At 41.5% G+C, this 16,706-nt stretch overlaps 1 protein-coding gene across 6 annotated transcripts in view; it reads left to right on the top strand.

Annotated features, from left to right (window-relative positions):
• Positions 1–16,706, top strand: part of FILIP1 (filamin A interacting protein 1) — a 191,838-nt gene that overhangs the window by 136,682 nt on the left and 38,450 nt on the right. For all 6 annotated transcript variants that reach the window (XM_006216117.4, XM_031680277.2, XM_072965514.1 and 3 more), the window contains exon 4: positions 1,332–1,510. In XM_006216117.4, coding sequence (XP_006216179.1) covers positions 1,332–1,510 — 179 coding nt within the window. The remainder of the gene's footprint in view (positions 1–1,331; positions 1,511–16,706) is intronic.

Below are 16,706 nucleotides of genomic sequence, written 5' to 3'. Positions count from 1 at the left end.
ATTTTGGACCTCACAAATGATTTACTCACAATGAAGATATAATACGCTTGCAGAGGGACCCTCAGATCCTCCTTAGTCACTAAAGGGCAAATGTGGAAGGTCAGGGGGAAGAGCTCTGACGCTGATACCCATGGAGCCAACCTGCTAGGGTGTAGGGAGATGGTTGTGGGATTGAGAATGGATTTTAAATATGTCTGTTTCAAGTCGAGCAATGGTTCTCAATGCAGGGCAGGAAGCACAGGGATTTTGGCCTCCAGCGGACATTTAACGATGTCTGGGGATAGTTTTGTCTCAGCTGGAAGTGGCAGCACCAGCGTCTAGTGGTCAGAGGCCAGGGATGATGCAGACATCCTCAGTGCACAGGACGGCCCCTCAAATAAAAACTAACTGGCCAAAAATGCGAGTGATGCTGAGGTTGGGAACTCCTGCACTAGGACTTGAAGAGGAGAGTAGGGTAGGAAACTGTCAATATTGTAAGACAGGGTCCAACTTAACAAACATTTACTGAACATTTACTTTGTTCCAGGCACTATACTAGGCACCAGGGGCTAAAATGATGATCAAGGCATGGTTTCTTAAAGATCTTATGGCCTGGCCAGAGAAATAAGCACAAAAATCCCTGTAACAATATTGGGTAAGATCTCATTCAGCTGAGATATGTGCTCTCTACAAGTTCTGAGATTCTGAGATTCTCCCTATATTTAGCATCTCTCTCTCTCTCTTTTTTTTGAGTAAAAGTAGATTTATTTAGAAAGATGGACACGGTGGGTAGGGGGGAGTTAAAGTAAAGGTAGGTACACACTCCATAGACGGAGTGCGGGTCATCTCCAAAGGCAAGAGTGCAACCTAGAATCTCTTGAAAGAAGAGGACTGTGGGTCCTTCATACTTTTCCTGGAGATGCGTGTAACTGTCAGCCTTAAGAAAAAGCTTGTGATGCTGGTAATCACCTCTTCCCAGGGGAGGAGTCTGGTACACGTGCCTGCTGGGCTGTTTATTTTTCTGAGATTAAGAGAGATGCATTCTCTTTCTTTCTGAGCGTAAGGCTTTGTACCATCTCACTGAAACAGTGAGCTTGCTTTTCTGAAAGTTTAGGAACCACACATATGTTCCCTGAGAAAGGGCCGGAGGCCAGAAGTTACTGCAGCCTTATTGTGGCTAGTTCACAAAGCCAGTTGGCTTTAAGAAAATCGTGGAATGGGGAAAACGGCAAAGAGCAGACTCAAGGTTCTCCCGTTCGGGCACCAAATCACTAGACCAGTGTAAGTAAGTTCTTTCGAGTCATATTAAGTGAAAAACAATGGTCAGCTCTTTTCCCTGTTTGCTCGCTCAGCTGGACAGACTCGAGGAAAAACAGAAGGAAACCTACCGGCGCATGCTGGAGCAGCTGCTGCTGGCAGAGAAGTGTCACCGGCGCACGGTGTACGAGCTGGAGAACGAGAAGCACAAGCACACGGACTACATGAACAAGAGCGACGACTTCACCAACCTGCTGGAGCAGGAGCGAGAGAGGTAACCGCCGCCGGCACGGAGGCCGGCCGGCTCACCCCGCCCCTCCCGTCGGGGGTCAGTTCCCGCCAGTGACACCGCAGACACGTGTCCAGGGCCGAGTTCAGCTTCTGAATGGTTTGCAGAGAGCGAGCCAGACTTTGCCTGGAACTGTTTAGGTGACCATGTGCGTGTAAGTAGGACACCCCGCTCCCACTAGGATGCGGAAATCAGAAAGCCACAGACTCAGGGAGCTTCTGTCTTAACTTGATGAATGAAGCACCTACATTTCAAAAGCCTCTCTACCTGGTGCTTCCTATCGGAAATAATCCACTTTATCTCTTTGGGATTAAAACCCACTTACTTATTCAAGGGGCGGGGTATAGTTCAGTTGTAGAGCCCATGCTTAGCATGCACAAGATTCCCCCACCAAAAAAAAAGCCTTTAAAAAAATCCTCTTATTCAAAAAGAAAAATTATTAAATTTTAACCTTTAAAAAATGAGCCCTATTCATTCTTAATAGTGCTATAGAAACTCTTACCATTTGGTTGTGTATGAGCTACCTAATGACTAAAACTACCTACTTAACTTTCTAAGGGTTGCATAGCTCTTCAAATAGCGTAAAACAAAACACAACAAAAATTCAGTGATGAGCCTCAGTACCGACCTCTGTAGGTGGTTTTCTCAGACCAGGGATGCCAATTTGAAACAGAGACTTCAAATTGAAATGCTTTGTAATACTGTCCAACGCTATCCAGTTTTGCCAGCATCTTCTTTTCAATTTACTCCTCCTTTACCTTCCCTCAGCTGAACAGTTAACGCTGTGAATGTCACAATCTTTGAAACCAATGACACTGAATCCAGATCCTTTGAGTTACCAAGCAAGTCTACGCCCATGTTTAGGACTTGAAAATTAAGAGCCATTTGGAGTGGGGGAGGGCATAGTCCAGTGCTAGAATGCATAGCACGCATGAGGGCCTGGGTTCAATCCCCAGTACCTCCATTTGAAAAAAACGAAAGAACCTAATTACCTCCCCCGACAAAGAAATTAACACAATTTGTAAATCAATTGTACTTCAACTTAAAAAAAATTAACTAAAAAAAGAGTTAAATTAAAAAAAAAAAAAGGCCAAAAGCCATTCAAGTATCACCAATCCCAGCTTTCTTGTATCTGTTTAGTTACAAAAAAGAGATCTGGATTTCCCAGGTAAATTTATTTACAAGAAAAAGTTATCATGATAAAAGAGTAAATAAAAGCACGACCCAGAATAGGTTTGTCTTAAATTTTAAAAATTGTTGTTTGCTTATTGGACTTGGCACATCCCTTGGGGAAGGAGAAATGAAAAAGAGCAATGGCTGGAGTGTTATGTACAATATCCTCCACTTACGGTTTCTTTAAGCCCTGTTTTCTGCACCTCTAAGCCCAGGTTTATCAGCTTTTTTTGGGACAGATAGATGGTCTAATTAGACCTTTTGGGATAACCAAACAGTGAGAATTAACTCCGCCTCCTCAATCTCTGTGACCTTTCCAACCTCAAGCATAGGTATTGCAAACAAACTTCTAATAGTGTAAAGTACATATATCGACAACAGCGATTTATCCTCTGGTTAGGTGCCCCGTGTTGGAATGTGGCCAGGTAAGAGCAGCAACTTGTTTGACACTGACTTTTTTTTTTTTTTGGTCTGTTTTATTCATTGCTCTGTCACAGTGCTTAGCATAGTACATGGACATGGCAGGTGTTCAATAAACAATTGTTGAATGAATTAATAAATTTATAAGAGCAAAGAAAGGAAATAAAGTCCAACTTTTTAAAAGATCTGAAATCAAATAATTTCAAAGAACACCCTTGTGATTTATTTTCTGATGACTTTGTAAATTATTTGCTCTAGAATCAATATGTCTGCCTTTTCTACAATTTCTCGCCTAAGCTGAATGCCCCAGGGGTATTCATTTACAGAGCTGTTGTTTAAATGAAATATGTGGACTGAGAGGCTGTACTTACCCAGCTGTTTCTTTCTCTTCCTTTTTTATTTTCCTAACTTTTGTGTACTGTGAGGGTACTTGCGATAGTAACACCCAACGGAGAGCCTGATAGTTCACAAAGTGCTTTTACATTTGTTACACAATGAGCCTATCTCAGGTGTATTTATTTACTAACTTTGTGTTGACCAGCTTAAGACTACCAGTTCCAATTCCCGCCCTCCTGGAGCTGTTTAATTTTACTAGAGCAACTACAATTTCTCCTGGGCCAAGTGCTCTGTGGAATAATAATAAAAAGCATAATTTTTAAAATATGTATCTCCAGATGCTTTTCATATTTTGATCAGCACCACTGGGGCATGTTACCAAAATACATGTTTTAGATAAGAATTCGCCTAAGAGACCTTTGACTCTCGCTAAATCTCCAACCACTTTAAGGTTTTGAAATAGTATTTTTGACTCAACAGACAACACTTTAGTGCTTCGTATGTTTTTCTGTCGATGTTTATTCCCAGGGCAGCTCCCTGACTGAGCGCCCATGCACACGCTGACACGCTCCTGATGCTAAATGAAACACCCCGGCTAGGACCCTGTTAAGTTGGCATCTCCGAATTCCTCTGCTGTCTGAGGCGTCCATTGTGACTGGCTTGCCCAGTTCCTGGGCCAGTGAAGCCTTTGGGATTTTCTCAAAGGTCAGGCCTGGGATTCCCACCGCTCTTTGGAAACTGCCCTGCTAAATCTGCTTTGGATTAAATCCTCTTTTTGAAGTAAGCAGTCATCATTAAATCTACTTATGGGGACTGGCGTCTTGCTGACCCCAGGGCTTTCTTGTCCTCACCAAGACTTGGGTGGTGGCTCAGCTGGACCCTGGAAGCCCACCTGCAGGGGCAGCGAAGAGAGAACCGGCTTTCGGAGCCCAAGTGGGAGTGATACAGGAAAATGAATGTGGGGCAAGAGGATGGCGTGTCCCAGGTCTTGGTTGAGTCCCTGAGATGTGCCCCATGTCGGTCCTTGGCTTCTTGCAGGAAAGAATTCAAGAGTGAGAAAAGATAGATTTATTCGGAGAGATACATAGTCCATAGAAGGAGTGCAGACTGTCTCAGAAGACCAGAGAAAGGCCATGAGGTGTGGGGGTTGGGTGCTTAGTTTAAAGTAAAAGTAGATACGCACTCCATACATAGACAGAGTGCGGGCCATCTCAGAAGATGAGGTGCAGGGTTGCTGGTTTTTATGAGCTCCGTAGCTTCATATACTAACAAGTGGGAAGACTATTTCAACTACTTCTGGGGAAGGGGCTGGGATTCTCAGGGATTAGGCCACTGCACACTTTGACCTTTCATGCTCAGCCTTAAAACTGTCACGGCGCCTGTGGGAGTGCCATTTACCATGCTAATATATTACAATGAGTGTATAATGAAGTCCAAGGTCTGGAAGTCTCTCACCGTCTTGGGCCTCAAGACCCACACTGGAATTTGAAGTTTCCACCACCTTGGTGTAAATTTCTTGATGCCTGTGCCCTTCCCCCCTTCCTTCCTGTCTCAGGAGTCCTCGAATAGACTATCCCACCTCCTTTGTTGGCTTCTTGTTTGTCACTCCCTCCCCTCTTTCTCTGGAAAAATCCCTTTTTGTGAGAAAAAAAAAAAAACAGCCAAGAACTTTCCTTTGGAAACATTTCCTTTTGTTTCTCCTGCAGTCGAGGAAGAAGTGAGACTTGAGATAAGCCCAAGTAGTTTGCTGCTTATAATCCCCCAGCTGCTTCTCCCAGGTGTGCGTCTCTGCAGGTGGCCTCCACCCTCACGGCTTTCTGATTCCGTGGCAGTGGGAGCAGGGGGCGGGGTGCGGAACCAGGGGACCCTCCAGCCACGGGTAGCATCTAGGCTCCATTCTCCATACTTGTCCTGCTCTGCGAGGTTTCTCACTGCCTCTGGAGAATGGTTAAAGATGATAAAAAGGGACCCAGGCAAATAGGATCAGTAGCAGACGTTGATAAGCAATCCTGATTCACATATTTGGTGAAACCAGAAATCCCTGGCTTAACTAGCACTGCAAAGGGCTTTTGAGATCAGCTTTTTCAAGTCCCTCGTTCTACAGGTTGAATCATTGAGGCCCAGAAAAATGATAGAGTTCCACTAAGACCACAGTGTAGGCCACTGGTCTAGAGCTTTTGTGCAAATGGGTCCGTTGGGCAAAATGGCTTGTTTTATGTTTTGTGTTTGTGTATATGGGCATCCCACCTCCGTGCTCTTATGTCCAAATGATGACACAAAATCTTAAAAGGCAGAAAGACAGTTATCATGAGGATACAAACAGACATATTAGGACCAGTGGTGTCTTTAGACTGTCAAGATAGGAGAAGCTTTGGAACAAGATCTGTTGGAAGGAGCAGCCTGGGGACTTGTTTTGGAGCCAAGTTCGAACAGAACGCGCAGTGTTCTTCTCCTGCATTCTGATGGGCGGCTGATGATGGTTAGGGGGAAGATAAATAAAAAACCCTCCAAGTTACCTCCTTGTTATGCCACTGACCTGGTCCCCGAGAGTGTGAAAACTAAGGACGCAGAAGGTGTTTTTCACTTTTCAGGGAATAAAAATTTCTGTATAACAGTTCCACAAATTAAGCACCTAGAATGGACAATATATTATTCTGGGCTTCCTTTATGCTAAATCAAAAGACTCTGGTCATAATTTACTACCATCTTTTACTGCACATTTATTTTTACAAATGACCATATTCCCAACTTACAAAGTGGGAATAGCATGAAAAAATGCATTGGCTTAACCAGCATTGTTTAAAATATAGATGAAAATATCCTTCATTGCATTCATTAAGCTCCCTTTCTAACTGCTGTATTCTTTTTGGTCTATATTTTGAGTTAACTTGACCTTAAAAGGCGTAATTCTGAGCACATGAGATCACCTTGAGAGTTTATACTTCATTCTCTGTGTGAACTGCAAGACTTGTAATTTTGATCTTACACTTCTCTAGGGCTGCTTCAAGAATGTCAAAATAGGGAGAATACGGTTATATCAAAAAGTGGTCCGGAGCTTAAATAAATATTTGAAGGGATGTGTGTGTGTGTGTGTGTGAATGATGTGGGGAGTGCTGTCTAAATCTATAAACGTAGATATAGATTTTAAAGCTTTTGAACCCTATAGGCTCAGCTGGGACTCCATGAATAATTACCTCATCATATAATATTGTAGCAAGCCTTCCAAGTACAAGTTCATCTTTTTTAAACTACCAGTCAGCGTCCCAAGAGAAATCTCTTAACTTGTGAAGCAGAGAATACAGGAGCAGGGGCTTGTTGGAGGGGAACCTTTCAAGCCCCATTTTGGTATTGTTCATTTGGGTCTGGGGGCCTGGGGGACGAGCTACCCTATTGCACTTGCCTGAATGGGGGACGGGCCAGTCAGAGCAAGTTTTTGAAAAGTTGCCCTAGTGGCCTGGGATCCTGGGAAATTTTCTTGGCCCACTTGACAGAAAAAGATGCACATCTGGTTCACTGGCATATTTTCCTTAAGTTTCTCAGATTTAGATGACTTATCTCTAAAATATGGCAATAAAATGGACTTTCCTCACTGGTAGCTTGGAAAGTCATAGTAAAGTGCTTTGTAGGAGGAGATTGCTGCTGATGTGTACGTGATCAAGTCTGATGAAGCAGAAAGTTATCCACAGGTGGAGGGTACCGGCAGAAGGCAGCCGAGCCCTCTTCTCTGTGCCTGGCCCTCAGCTGGGTGATGCTCAGTCGCTGGGTTAGATTTCATTGACACCCCCCATCACCACCTTTTGCCAGGCACATACACATCTTGTTTAATCCTTATAAAACTGTATGAAGTATAATTACTATCCCTATTTAGACGATGGGAAAGCAGACAGGTTAAATTCCTTCCACTGAGGTCACTTGCCAACAGAAGAATCAATGTTTGAACTGAGATTCTTACAGTAAAACAAATACAAACAAACAAACAAACCCTTCTCTACTTCCAAGTTCGTACCTTCTGATTGAAATGAACACCTTATTTCTCCAACGATTGGAGAAAGAAAAGATGACTTGAAATGTTGACCAGTGGACTGCATATCCATTCTGGGTTTAAATTCACAGAACTTAAATTGGTCATAACACATGTCACCTACTATTAATATCCTATTGACCAAGAAGATTGCCTGGAATAGACAGCTAAGAAAGGAGAGGAATTAGGATTCAGAGACTCAGCCACAGAAAGGACATGTTGTATGGTTGATTTTCTGAAAGTATGCCAGGATCAAACCCTGCCTTCCAATTCCTCTTACCCTTGCAATGTGCAGATGCCACTTCCTACTGGACAATATGATTGAAATGAAGGAGGCTGAGGTGATTTTGATTTTGCACAGCTAGGGGTTTTGTGTTTGGGGGGTGGGAAGGAGTGAATGGTGTAAAAGAAATTATGTTATATCTTAAGGAAAGGGACCAGGCAATCAGTGACTCAAAAAGACAGCTTCCCAAAGTTGGAAGATAGAATTAGAAAAGGAGTTGATCCTCTTAAAATACCTCTCTACTGTCGGCCCTGTAGAACCAAGAGCAAGTCATCCATCCTTAACTAAGCACTCCCCGGATGAAACAGGAACGAGCCAGTTAAAAACATCCTTGAGATGCATTTCACCGGCTCCCACCTGTACAAAAATGCTGAATCTTGGATGGATGTGATCTTTTCCCCAAGCTTTATAGCGTTCTCATTCTCATTCAGGATTTTTGAGTTAGCAGCCTCTGATCTAAGATTCTTTAGAGCCTTAGTGATATAATTTTTAACAGATATACCAGGGATAGTAGCTTATCTGATCAACATAATTCTCTAGTTCCCTGACTTGCCGACATCCACCTTCTTGCTGTGTCCTCGCATGGGCTTTCCTCTGTGCATGTCCATGGAAAGAGATCTTATAAGGCCTCCAATCCTATTGGATTAAGACCTACCCTTATGACTTCAGTTAACCTTTATTACCCCTTAACTCTGTATCTCCAAATACAGTCACAAATGAGGGCTATGCCTTCAATCTATGGACTTGAGGGGGCGCAATTCAACCCGTGGCAAAGGGCATGGCAAAACTTATGTCTCTCCCTCCAATAATTCAAGAAAAAATAGAGTAAAAGTTGTCTGAAGTTGGTGTCTGACATGTCTAGTTGGAGAGAGCTTGTGATAGCTTCAGTATCCTGCAACCCTAAAGGAATATCTAGATTTTCCCATGTCCCTGAAAGGCCACAGGAATAGCTGTTGCAGGGCTGGACCTGAGAGCAGAACTGTGACCCATTGGATCAGCAATCTGAGCAGGCTGACAGCCGAGACCAGAGACCATAGTGTGCATCTCAGAGAATGCCAGTGAGGAATGATGCTGCCTAGGTTACCTCTCCCCTCATCCCCAATGAATCCAGAGCTTACTCCCAGCTCCAGAAATGGGGTCCTGGAGCCCTAGAATTAACCCGGGAGACCCTGACTTGACTGAGGAGTCTTTAAATTTACCAAGAAAAACCTTAGTTGACTGAGTTTACTCAGAATTAACTAAGATAAAATAGAACAGAGTGGAAGTAGTGATGGTAGAGTGGCCACTGGCCAGTCTAAGATGGTGGCAGTGTTGGTGGTGGCAGCAGGCGAGGTGGCTGGGCCTGGGAGGATCGAGGCAGCGCTGGCAGAAGGATGACAGGAGACAGGAAGTGGGAAGCTGTGCCTCGACGGCTCCCATGCTTGTCACTACCCCAGCCAGACACCCTCCCCTTTGACCCACCTGTCCTTCAGGGAGTCTACAGACATATATTCTCAGGAGCTCAGCCTGGCTCTGCTTCAGTGATAAAGGAGGAAAGACTGGCTATTTTATTAAAAAAGAAAAAAAGATAAAATGCAATGGGAGCCCGTAATAGAAATACAGAGATATAGAAATATGATGATAATTCTATTTCTTGCACACGTGAGTTTGAGGCCTGCAATTAGTAACCTCCGTCATTAGTGAAATAATCCATGTGTTGCTAAGGAGAAATAATGTAGTGCAGCGGCTGGTTCCAGAGTCCTGGCGGTGTACTTACTGACGTTGTGTGAAATTCAGAGGATCATCTGAGCTGAGTCTAACCTCTTCAACTACACTCAACTCCTTCCCTGGGTTACTCTGGCTACCTGGGACCAGACCCCATCAAAATCTGCAACCTAGGGACAGTTGTTTTCTCAGTCTCCTGCATTTCACCTGGAGCCAGAGAGCCTGAGTCTGAATTCACATTCTGACTGCCACTTACTGGTCTGCAATCCTGGACAGATTACCTCACCTTTCTGTATCTTGGTTTCTTTGTATATGGAATGAGGATAACGGAGTACTTATTTCATAGAGTTGTTTATGTTCATGATGTAATGAATATAAAGCCCCTCACACAAGGCATAGCATATAATGCCTAAATGTGATCATTTCTTCTGCTCACCTGTGCGTCAAACTCTAAGAGGGAAACTGACAGTTTCACTAAATCACAATTTAGATTTTTCTCAAACTAAGACATTTTGAGAACAATGTAAAGTATTGAACAAGTAAACTTTATTATTATCTTGGGGTAGTTGTTTCCTTTTTTTCTTCTTTTTTAAAAACAACTATATTTTGGTGTAATTTCTGTAGGGTGAACTACACATATTTCAGATGTACAATTTGGTAGATTTTGATAGATGTTCACACCTAAGAAACCACCACTATTAAGATACCTAACAATTCTATCACTCCCCGAGAGGTGCAAATTTCAAACTAGGGATAGTTGTTTTGTATTTAGATTGTGAGTAGACTCAGGAAAACTGAAAACCTACTATATACTACAAACAATTAGAAAATTCAACAAAGTGAGGTAACACGGTACCAAACTACATAGAATCAATACTCAAAAATCAATTGTTCTCATATTTCCAAAGGACAAAATAATATAAACTATATTAAACATTAACTATCTAGGAATAAACTTAAGAATGTGAAAGATCTATGTAAAGAAAAAATTTTAATGCTACCTAGAGATATGAAAAAGATAGACAGCCACAGAAAAGCTTAAGATTCTAGGACTGGAGAACTCAATGTTGCAAAGATGTCATCTCCCTATATCAATCCACAGACTTAATGTGACCCTAATAAAAATACCATCAGGTTTTTTTAAAAAGCATGGGAACTAAATGAAGTAATTCTAAAGTTCATATAGAAAATACATAAGCAAGGATAGTTCAGTATTGAAAACAAAAAGTAGTAGAGAAGAAAAGTTTCATACCAGAAACAAAAATTCATTTTAAAGCTATAGTCAGTAAAATGATGTGGCATTGGTACATGAATGGACAGATTGATGGAGTTGATACAATTTTTGGAAATAGATTACAGTAGATTCAGCAATTTAATATATGTTAAAGATGGGATTCCAACTCAGTTGGAAAAAGTTGCATCCTGCAGTAATGGCTATTCTTATAATCATTTTTGTGTATAATACAGGTAATTTATTTGTAAACATGGGGACAATTACCCATATTTTAGTCAAGTTTATTTTTTCCTGCCCTAACCTGGTTTCTACCATTTCAGGGAAACTATCAGCGTAACAGTGTATTTTATGTCAAAGGAAGATTTAGCATTCACTTTTTTAAGTTTCCAAAGGATAGATAAACCCCATGTAATAAAAAATTATATTTGAGGAGTAAAATGTAACTATAAAATATATAGCAGGAAAGTGAGGACTTTCTAAAAAAAAAGCAGTATTATGATTTTTGGCCACATAAAATTTTATGAGAAGCAAAATATGTGGTAACTATAGGCATCCCTCGGAAGAAAAACTGCTATAGCAACTTTGCCGAGGTCACAAATTTATGGCTGTATTTCTATAACTTTGTATATTTAGAAAATTAATAAATTAAAAAGAAGTGACAACTCATTTTATGTATGGAAAAGAATAAAAACTTAACCCCAATTTGAACTGATTTATTAGAATAACCTGGGGAATAATCGTTTTCTTTTCCCAACAGCTGCATAAAACAATGAGGAAAAAAAGCTAATCTAAAGAGTTGTACCTAATAGTATATTGAACTGAGGGATTTAAATGAATGTATTTTTCAGAGAATTTATGATGGGTTGTTAAATGGAGCCCAGATACAAATTCACTTATTTTCAGAAAGTCTAGTGCAGATTCACCTTATAATTTTTGTATAGAAAGGTTGATTATAAGTGACACAGTGTATGTATGAAAATAAAAATTCACGCCTGTTTTCATTGTTAATCAGCGAGCTCTCAGGAACTAGAACAGATGGGAAGTTTTAAGAAACATGCAATGAAAATCATTAGGAAATAAAATACAGGCCAGCTAGAATGGTACTTTAACAGGCAGATTTTCAACCAATAACTACATCCTCAGCATCTATGCAAGTGGCAAAAGTACCGTGAATAACTCATGCTTTGTAGTGACAGATTTTTTTCAGTTCTTTCCGATCTCTTAATACATTGATGCTATCAGTTGTAATCCAGGGAACTGTAATGCCAGGCAATTGATCAATTTTGACGGGTATTCTGTGTGTCAGGAAACACGAAACCAAAAACGCCTATAGATATTTTAAACTAATTAGCGAGATGGGTGCATTTCAGGGAAAACACCCAAATCCAGGTTGCAAAAGCAACTGGATGAAAGTGAAAATTTCCAACATCTGATAGGCTGATTTTGGTCCCTAAATTCCAAACTAGTTGGGTTGAGTTTTTAATTGAGCTAATGGTTTATTTCAGCATCACAGACAACACGAGGTATTGAAAAGTAGTAAGTAAGATTATTCTTCTAGAATGAAAAACCTCGGGAATGCTGCCCTAAATTGGCAGCCATTTGTCACCACAATAAGTACCAGGCAAATGTTGTTTTTGCACAAATTTATACATCAAGGAAGAGTTAAGAAAAGAAGGTACTGGAAAAATGTGTTGTCTCTTAGAACCTACAGTTGAGTAACTCTAATACTTTTTACATTTTTACTTTTTTTTTCAAAATGGAAAAAGGTACCCAGAGTAGCATCACAAACCTTGAATTTCCAAGAGGGAGTTGGAAATTGGGAAGGCGGTGTTTTCAGTGTTTGGGGGTGGCTCCTTGAACGAGTGTGTACTCTTTTCCCAAGAATGCTTGTGTTTGGAAAGTACTTCATGGTGGTGAAAAATCTAAAAACAAAAGATTAATCAAAGGTTGAGTCTTTCATGCTCAATGCATAACATATTCAGCTCTTGGATATGAACTCTTAGCTAAGAAACCATTCAAATAATATTCGGGGTTGAACATGAGCTTCACCTGCAAACTATAGGTCAACTTTACTGAATCGGAACTGATTCCTCTTAAGTTCAGAAATGCGGTGTTTTAAGGATTTGCTTTGTATTTTCAGTATAGTTCTCAATATTCTATAGGGTTCACTGAGAGTTACTGTTATTTATTTTATTCTTAAATGCTTCAGGAAGTACTTGTGTCTGATCTGAAATGTGATGGAAACAGGAAGTGGTGAACTATGACTGCTCCACACCCAGTGTGCTGTTAGGAAGGAGGAACGCTTTGGTCTGTCCAGTCTTTGTCATTTATCACAATGTCACCAAGCCTGTAGCATTCTAATTATGCAAGTATTCTTACTTTGCCCACTTATTTATACCCACCATCCTTCCTTCCAATACTTTCTGATTTGCTCAGCTTTCCAGTGCTCACAGACTTGTCTGACTTCTATAATCTGTAATACTTGAGAAGCTTTGGACTATATTTCTCCCAAAGAAGGAGATAATTGTGTGTAGAACTACTGCCCAAACTTAACACACCATCACCGTCCCTCCAGGGAGAGATCTTGGAAGAAAGTTCTCCCGCCCCAACTAGGGAATGCAAGAGCAAGGCTGCTAGCATATCCTCTTTCTTCTCCCAGCCTGCCCACTCCAACCCCCTAGTGCATCCACTTCTCAAAGTTCTGAAACATAACTTCCTCTGCTGCAAAAAGTGTCTCTTGATAGGAAAGCACACTGAATCGGCAAGCCCAGTGATCACCCACACATTGAGAAACTTCCCGCTTGCTGAATGCTAAACTAGAGCTTCCTCAGAAATGTTAAGAGACGTCTTTATCTCTTCTTCACCTGTGTTTCTGACCAACAGGCTGTAGACTGGAGATTGCATCGGCCTTCTCCTTGGGTTCCTTTAACTTGCACAGAACTCAGAGAAACATTTTACTTACTGCATTACTGGTTTCTTATAAAAGGATGTAACTCAGGAACAGCCAGGTAGGAGACACATACAGAGCAAAGACGTACAGGAAAAGGGTGCCTGGAGCTTCCGTGCCGCTCCAGCTGCACCACCCTCTCCAAATCACCACGTGTTCACCAACCTAGATGCATCCTTTTAAGTTTTGATGGTGGCTTCATTACAGAGGCATGACTGACTAGATCATTGGCCATTGTCGATTGAGCTCAATCTCCAGTGCCTTTCCCCTCCCTGGAAGTCAGAGGGTTAGGACTGAAAATTCTGACCCTCCAGTTACCTGGTTGGTTCCCTGGCAACCAGTTCCCACCCTTAGGCTACCTAGGGGCTTTTCAAAAGTCACCTCATTAGCATAACAAGACACCTTTATTACCATCATCCTTTAGGAAATTCTAAGGGTTTCAGGAGCTCTATGCCAAATCAGGATGAAGACCTGATATATTTCTTATTATAAATCACAGTATCAGAGGACTCCAAAATAATTCAAAAAAAATCACAGTATCACAGGGGCAATTGTAAGCAATTAGATTTAAGAGCCACTTGTTTAGGTCATGGTGCTCAGTGGCAAAGTTGATGTTTAAAAGAAGGTGGGAGCCTGGATACTCTGCTTCTAGAATCCATTGCTCTAAAAACTTTTGATTTTCTTAGAAGATCCGCACCCAGAATGTATTTAGGATTTGACTTGAGGACCCATAATCACAATAACACTTTCCACGTGCATTACATTAGAATGGAGTATACATTACAGTTCATACGTGCTAAAACATTTAAGAGAAAGGAGATTCCTATTTGGTTGTATGTCATTCATAGAAAAGAAAATTACTAATCTTCTTTAAACAAAAATGTTTGTTTAATTCATTGAGTAAATGGTAACTGAGTGAATGTCCCTACTTCACCAGTTCATGTGGATGTTTAATAGGCTTCTCAAACTTAATGTGTTCAAAATGGAACTTTTGGTTACTTGTTGCAAATCTGTTCCTCCTGGTTGTAGCTATCTCAGTCAATGGTATACTGCCATCTAATTTCCAGCTAAAATGCTAGCAATTATCCTTAATCCTTTTCTTTCTCTCGACATTTTATATATAAACACCAGTAAGTTGTATTGATTTGGCTTTCGGATTATATCTAGAATTCTTCCATTTTTTTTCCCGGAACCGTTGCCACGGCCTTAATCCAAGGTACAATCTTATCCAAGCCACCATCACATTGCTTGTCTGGGCTGCTGCAAGAGCTTCCTTTAGACATCTTGTTTCCACTCTTGTCCCCTCAACCCCCAAGTACATTCTCTATATATTAGTCATGTAAATCAGTCCTTCGGAATGAAATCCAACTCCTTACGGTAATGTGGCCAGTTGGGCCAAGTGAACTTGCTTTTTTCCAATTGTCAACTCTTATCGGAAGACACTGACAGCTAGTGACAAGTGGTACATCAAGATGAAAGCAGCTCTAACTGCATCTCTAACTATGCCTGCAGTTCCTTGGAAGCAGTGCCTCTCAGCTGGGTGAAGCTGAGTCCCTATCCTGCAGACCTGCCAACAAGTGCCCCGCATGAAAGGTTCAATCAGGCAGATGCAGCAAGATTCTAGCTACAGGGTCAGCTAATTTTCTAGCTAAGTTAGGTGATGGAAGCCTGTGCTAAGTCTGGGGAACAAAGGACCAAGTGGAGACCTGAGTCTAGGGCATCACTCCTAAGGACATCAGGCTGCTGGGCTCAGGGGTACTTATGGCTCATTTATATAAGGATGAAGGTGCCACACGACTTGAACCCCCATTTCACCAATTAAATAGTGATTTCTAACATTCCTCATGCTAATTAGAAAACCTAGTCCACATAGAAGCCCCTATATCTTGTTAGAGCTGCCTCTGGGGTACATACTCCTGATAAAGATACCTGAGACGTTAACTACCTCTACCGGTCATTCGAGTGGGCCTTGTACCCTCTTCCTTCGATTTCCACGCTCTGGTCACACTGGCCTTCTTTCTCTGCCTGGAACTTCCCCCTATTCCCCACTGACTCACTCCCACTTCAGGGCCTTCCCGCTTGCAGCCCAGCCTTCGCTCTTTGCATGGCTAGTTCTAAGCCCGTTTATCTCTAGTTTCCAAGAGGCTTTTAATAAGTTTCATTTGTCCAGGGAATCTTAATTAATTATGATAAATACAGCTATTTTAGTTGAGTCTTAATAGTAGGGCTTTACGTTAATTGTGAATGTAGCTATTTAGTGATATTAAGCAGGGAAGAAAAAATACATCTGTGATCGACATTTATGGTATTTACTTTAAAGAGTTTTCAAAGGTAATAAAACTCTTCATTTGTCTCCAAATATTGATTTGATATGCTTGTGAGCATAATCAATGACTCCCTGGGACTCTAACTCGAGCTTGAATCACCAGAAGCAGACTGAATGGAAGATGCCACTTGACTTTATAATCAGTCCTGACCCCTTCATTCCCTTTTTTGAATATGGGTTAATATTGTCTGTGTCAAATATATTTGTTTTGTTTGTTTTTTGGTTTTGATTTGTTTGTTCATTTATTCATTCATTCATTCAAATGGAGTTACTGGGGACTGAACCCAGGACCTCATGCATGCTAAGCATGCATTCTACCACTGAGGTATACCTTCCCCTTGTCTGTGTCAAATTTAGACCACAAATTTGTATTTTTTCAGAGTGCCTACTGTTAGCCAATAGTGAGACCCCTACATTAGGAAGCTCACCAAAGTGTGGGTCCTTGTCTGCTGGCTGAAAAGAATTCACAGCTGAGGCAGAGGGACAGGGTGAAACTGCTTTTATTTCTCAAAAAAGTAAAAGAGGAAAGTGCTCCAGCAGGGAGAAGGAAAGAAAAGCGCTTAAACAAGGGAAAGGCACTCAGATGGGGGCCCGTCATCCAAGACAGGCAGTAGAGACAGCTCCGGCTTGGGTCGGGCCACGTGGACTTTTATGGGAGGCTTCTGCCTTCGTGTCCTCCTTCTGGGTGTGATGGAGCCAGTCAGTCCTTATATGGGCTATTCAGTCCTTGTATGGGC

The sequence above is a fragment of the Vicugna pacos genome, chromosome 8 (genome assembly GCF_048564905.1).
Source record: "Vicugna pacos chromosome 8, VicPac4, whole genome shotgun sequence".
Classification (NCBI taxonomy): Eukaryota; Metazoa; Chordata; class Mammalia; order Artiodactyla; family Camelidae; genus Vicugna; species Vicugna pacos.
This window is presented reverse-complemented; position numbering and strand designations above follow the sequence as displayed.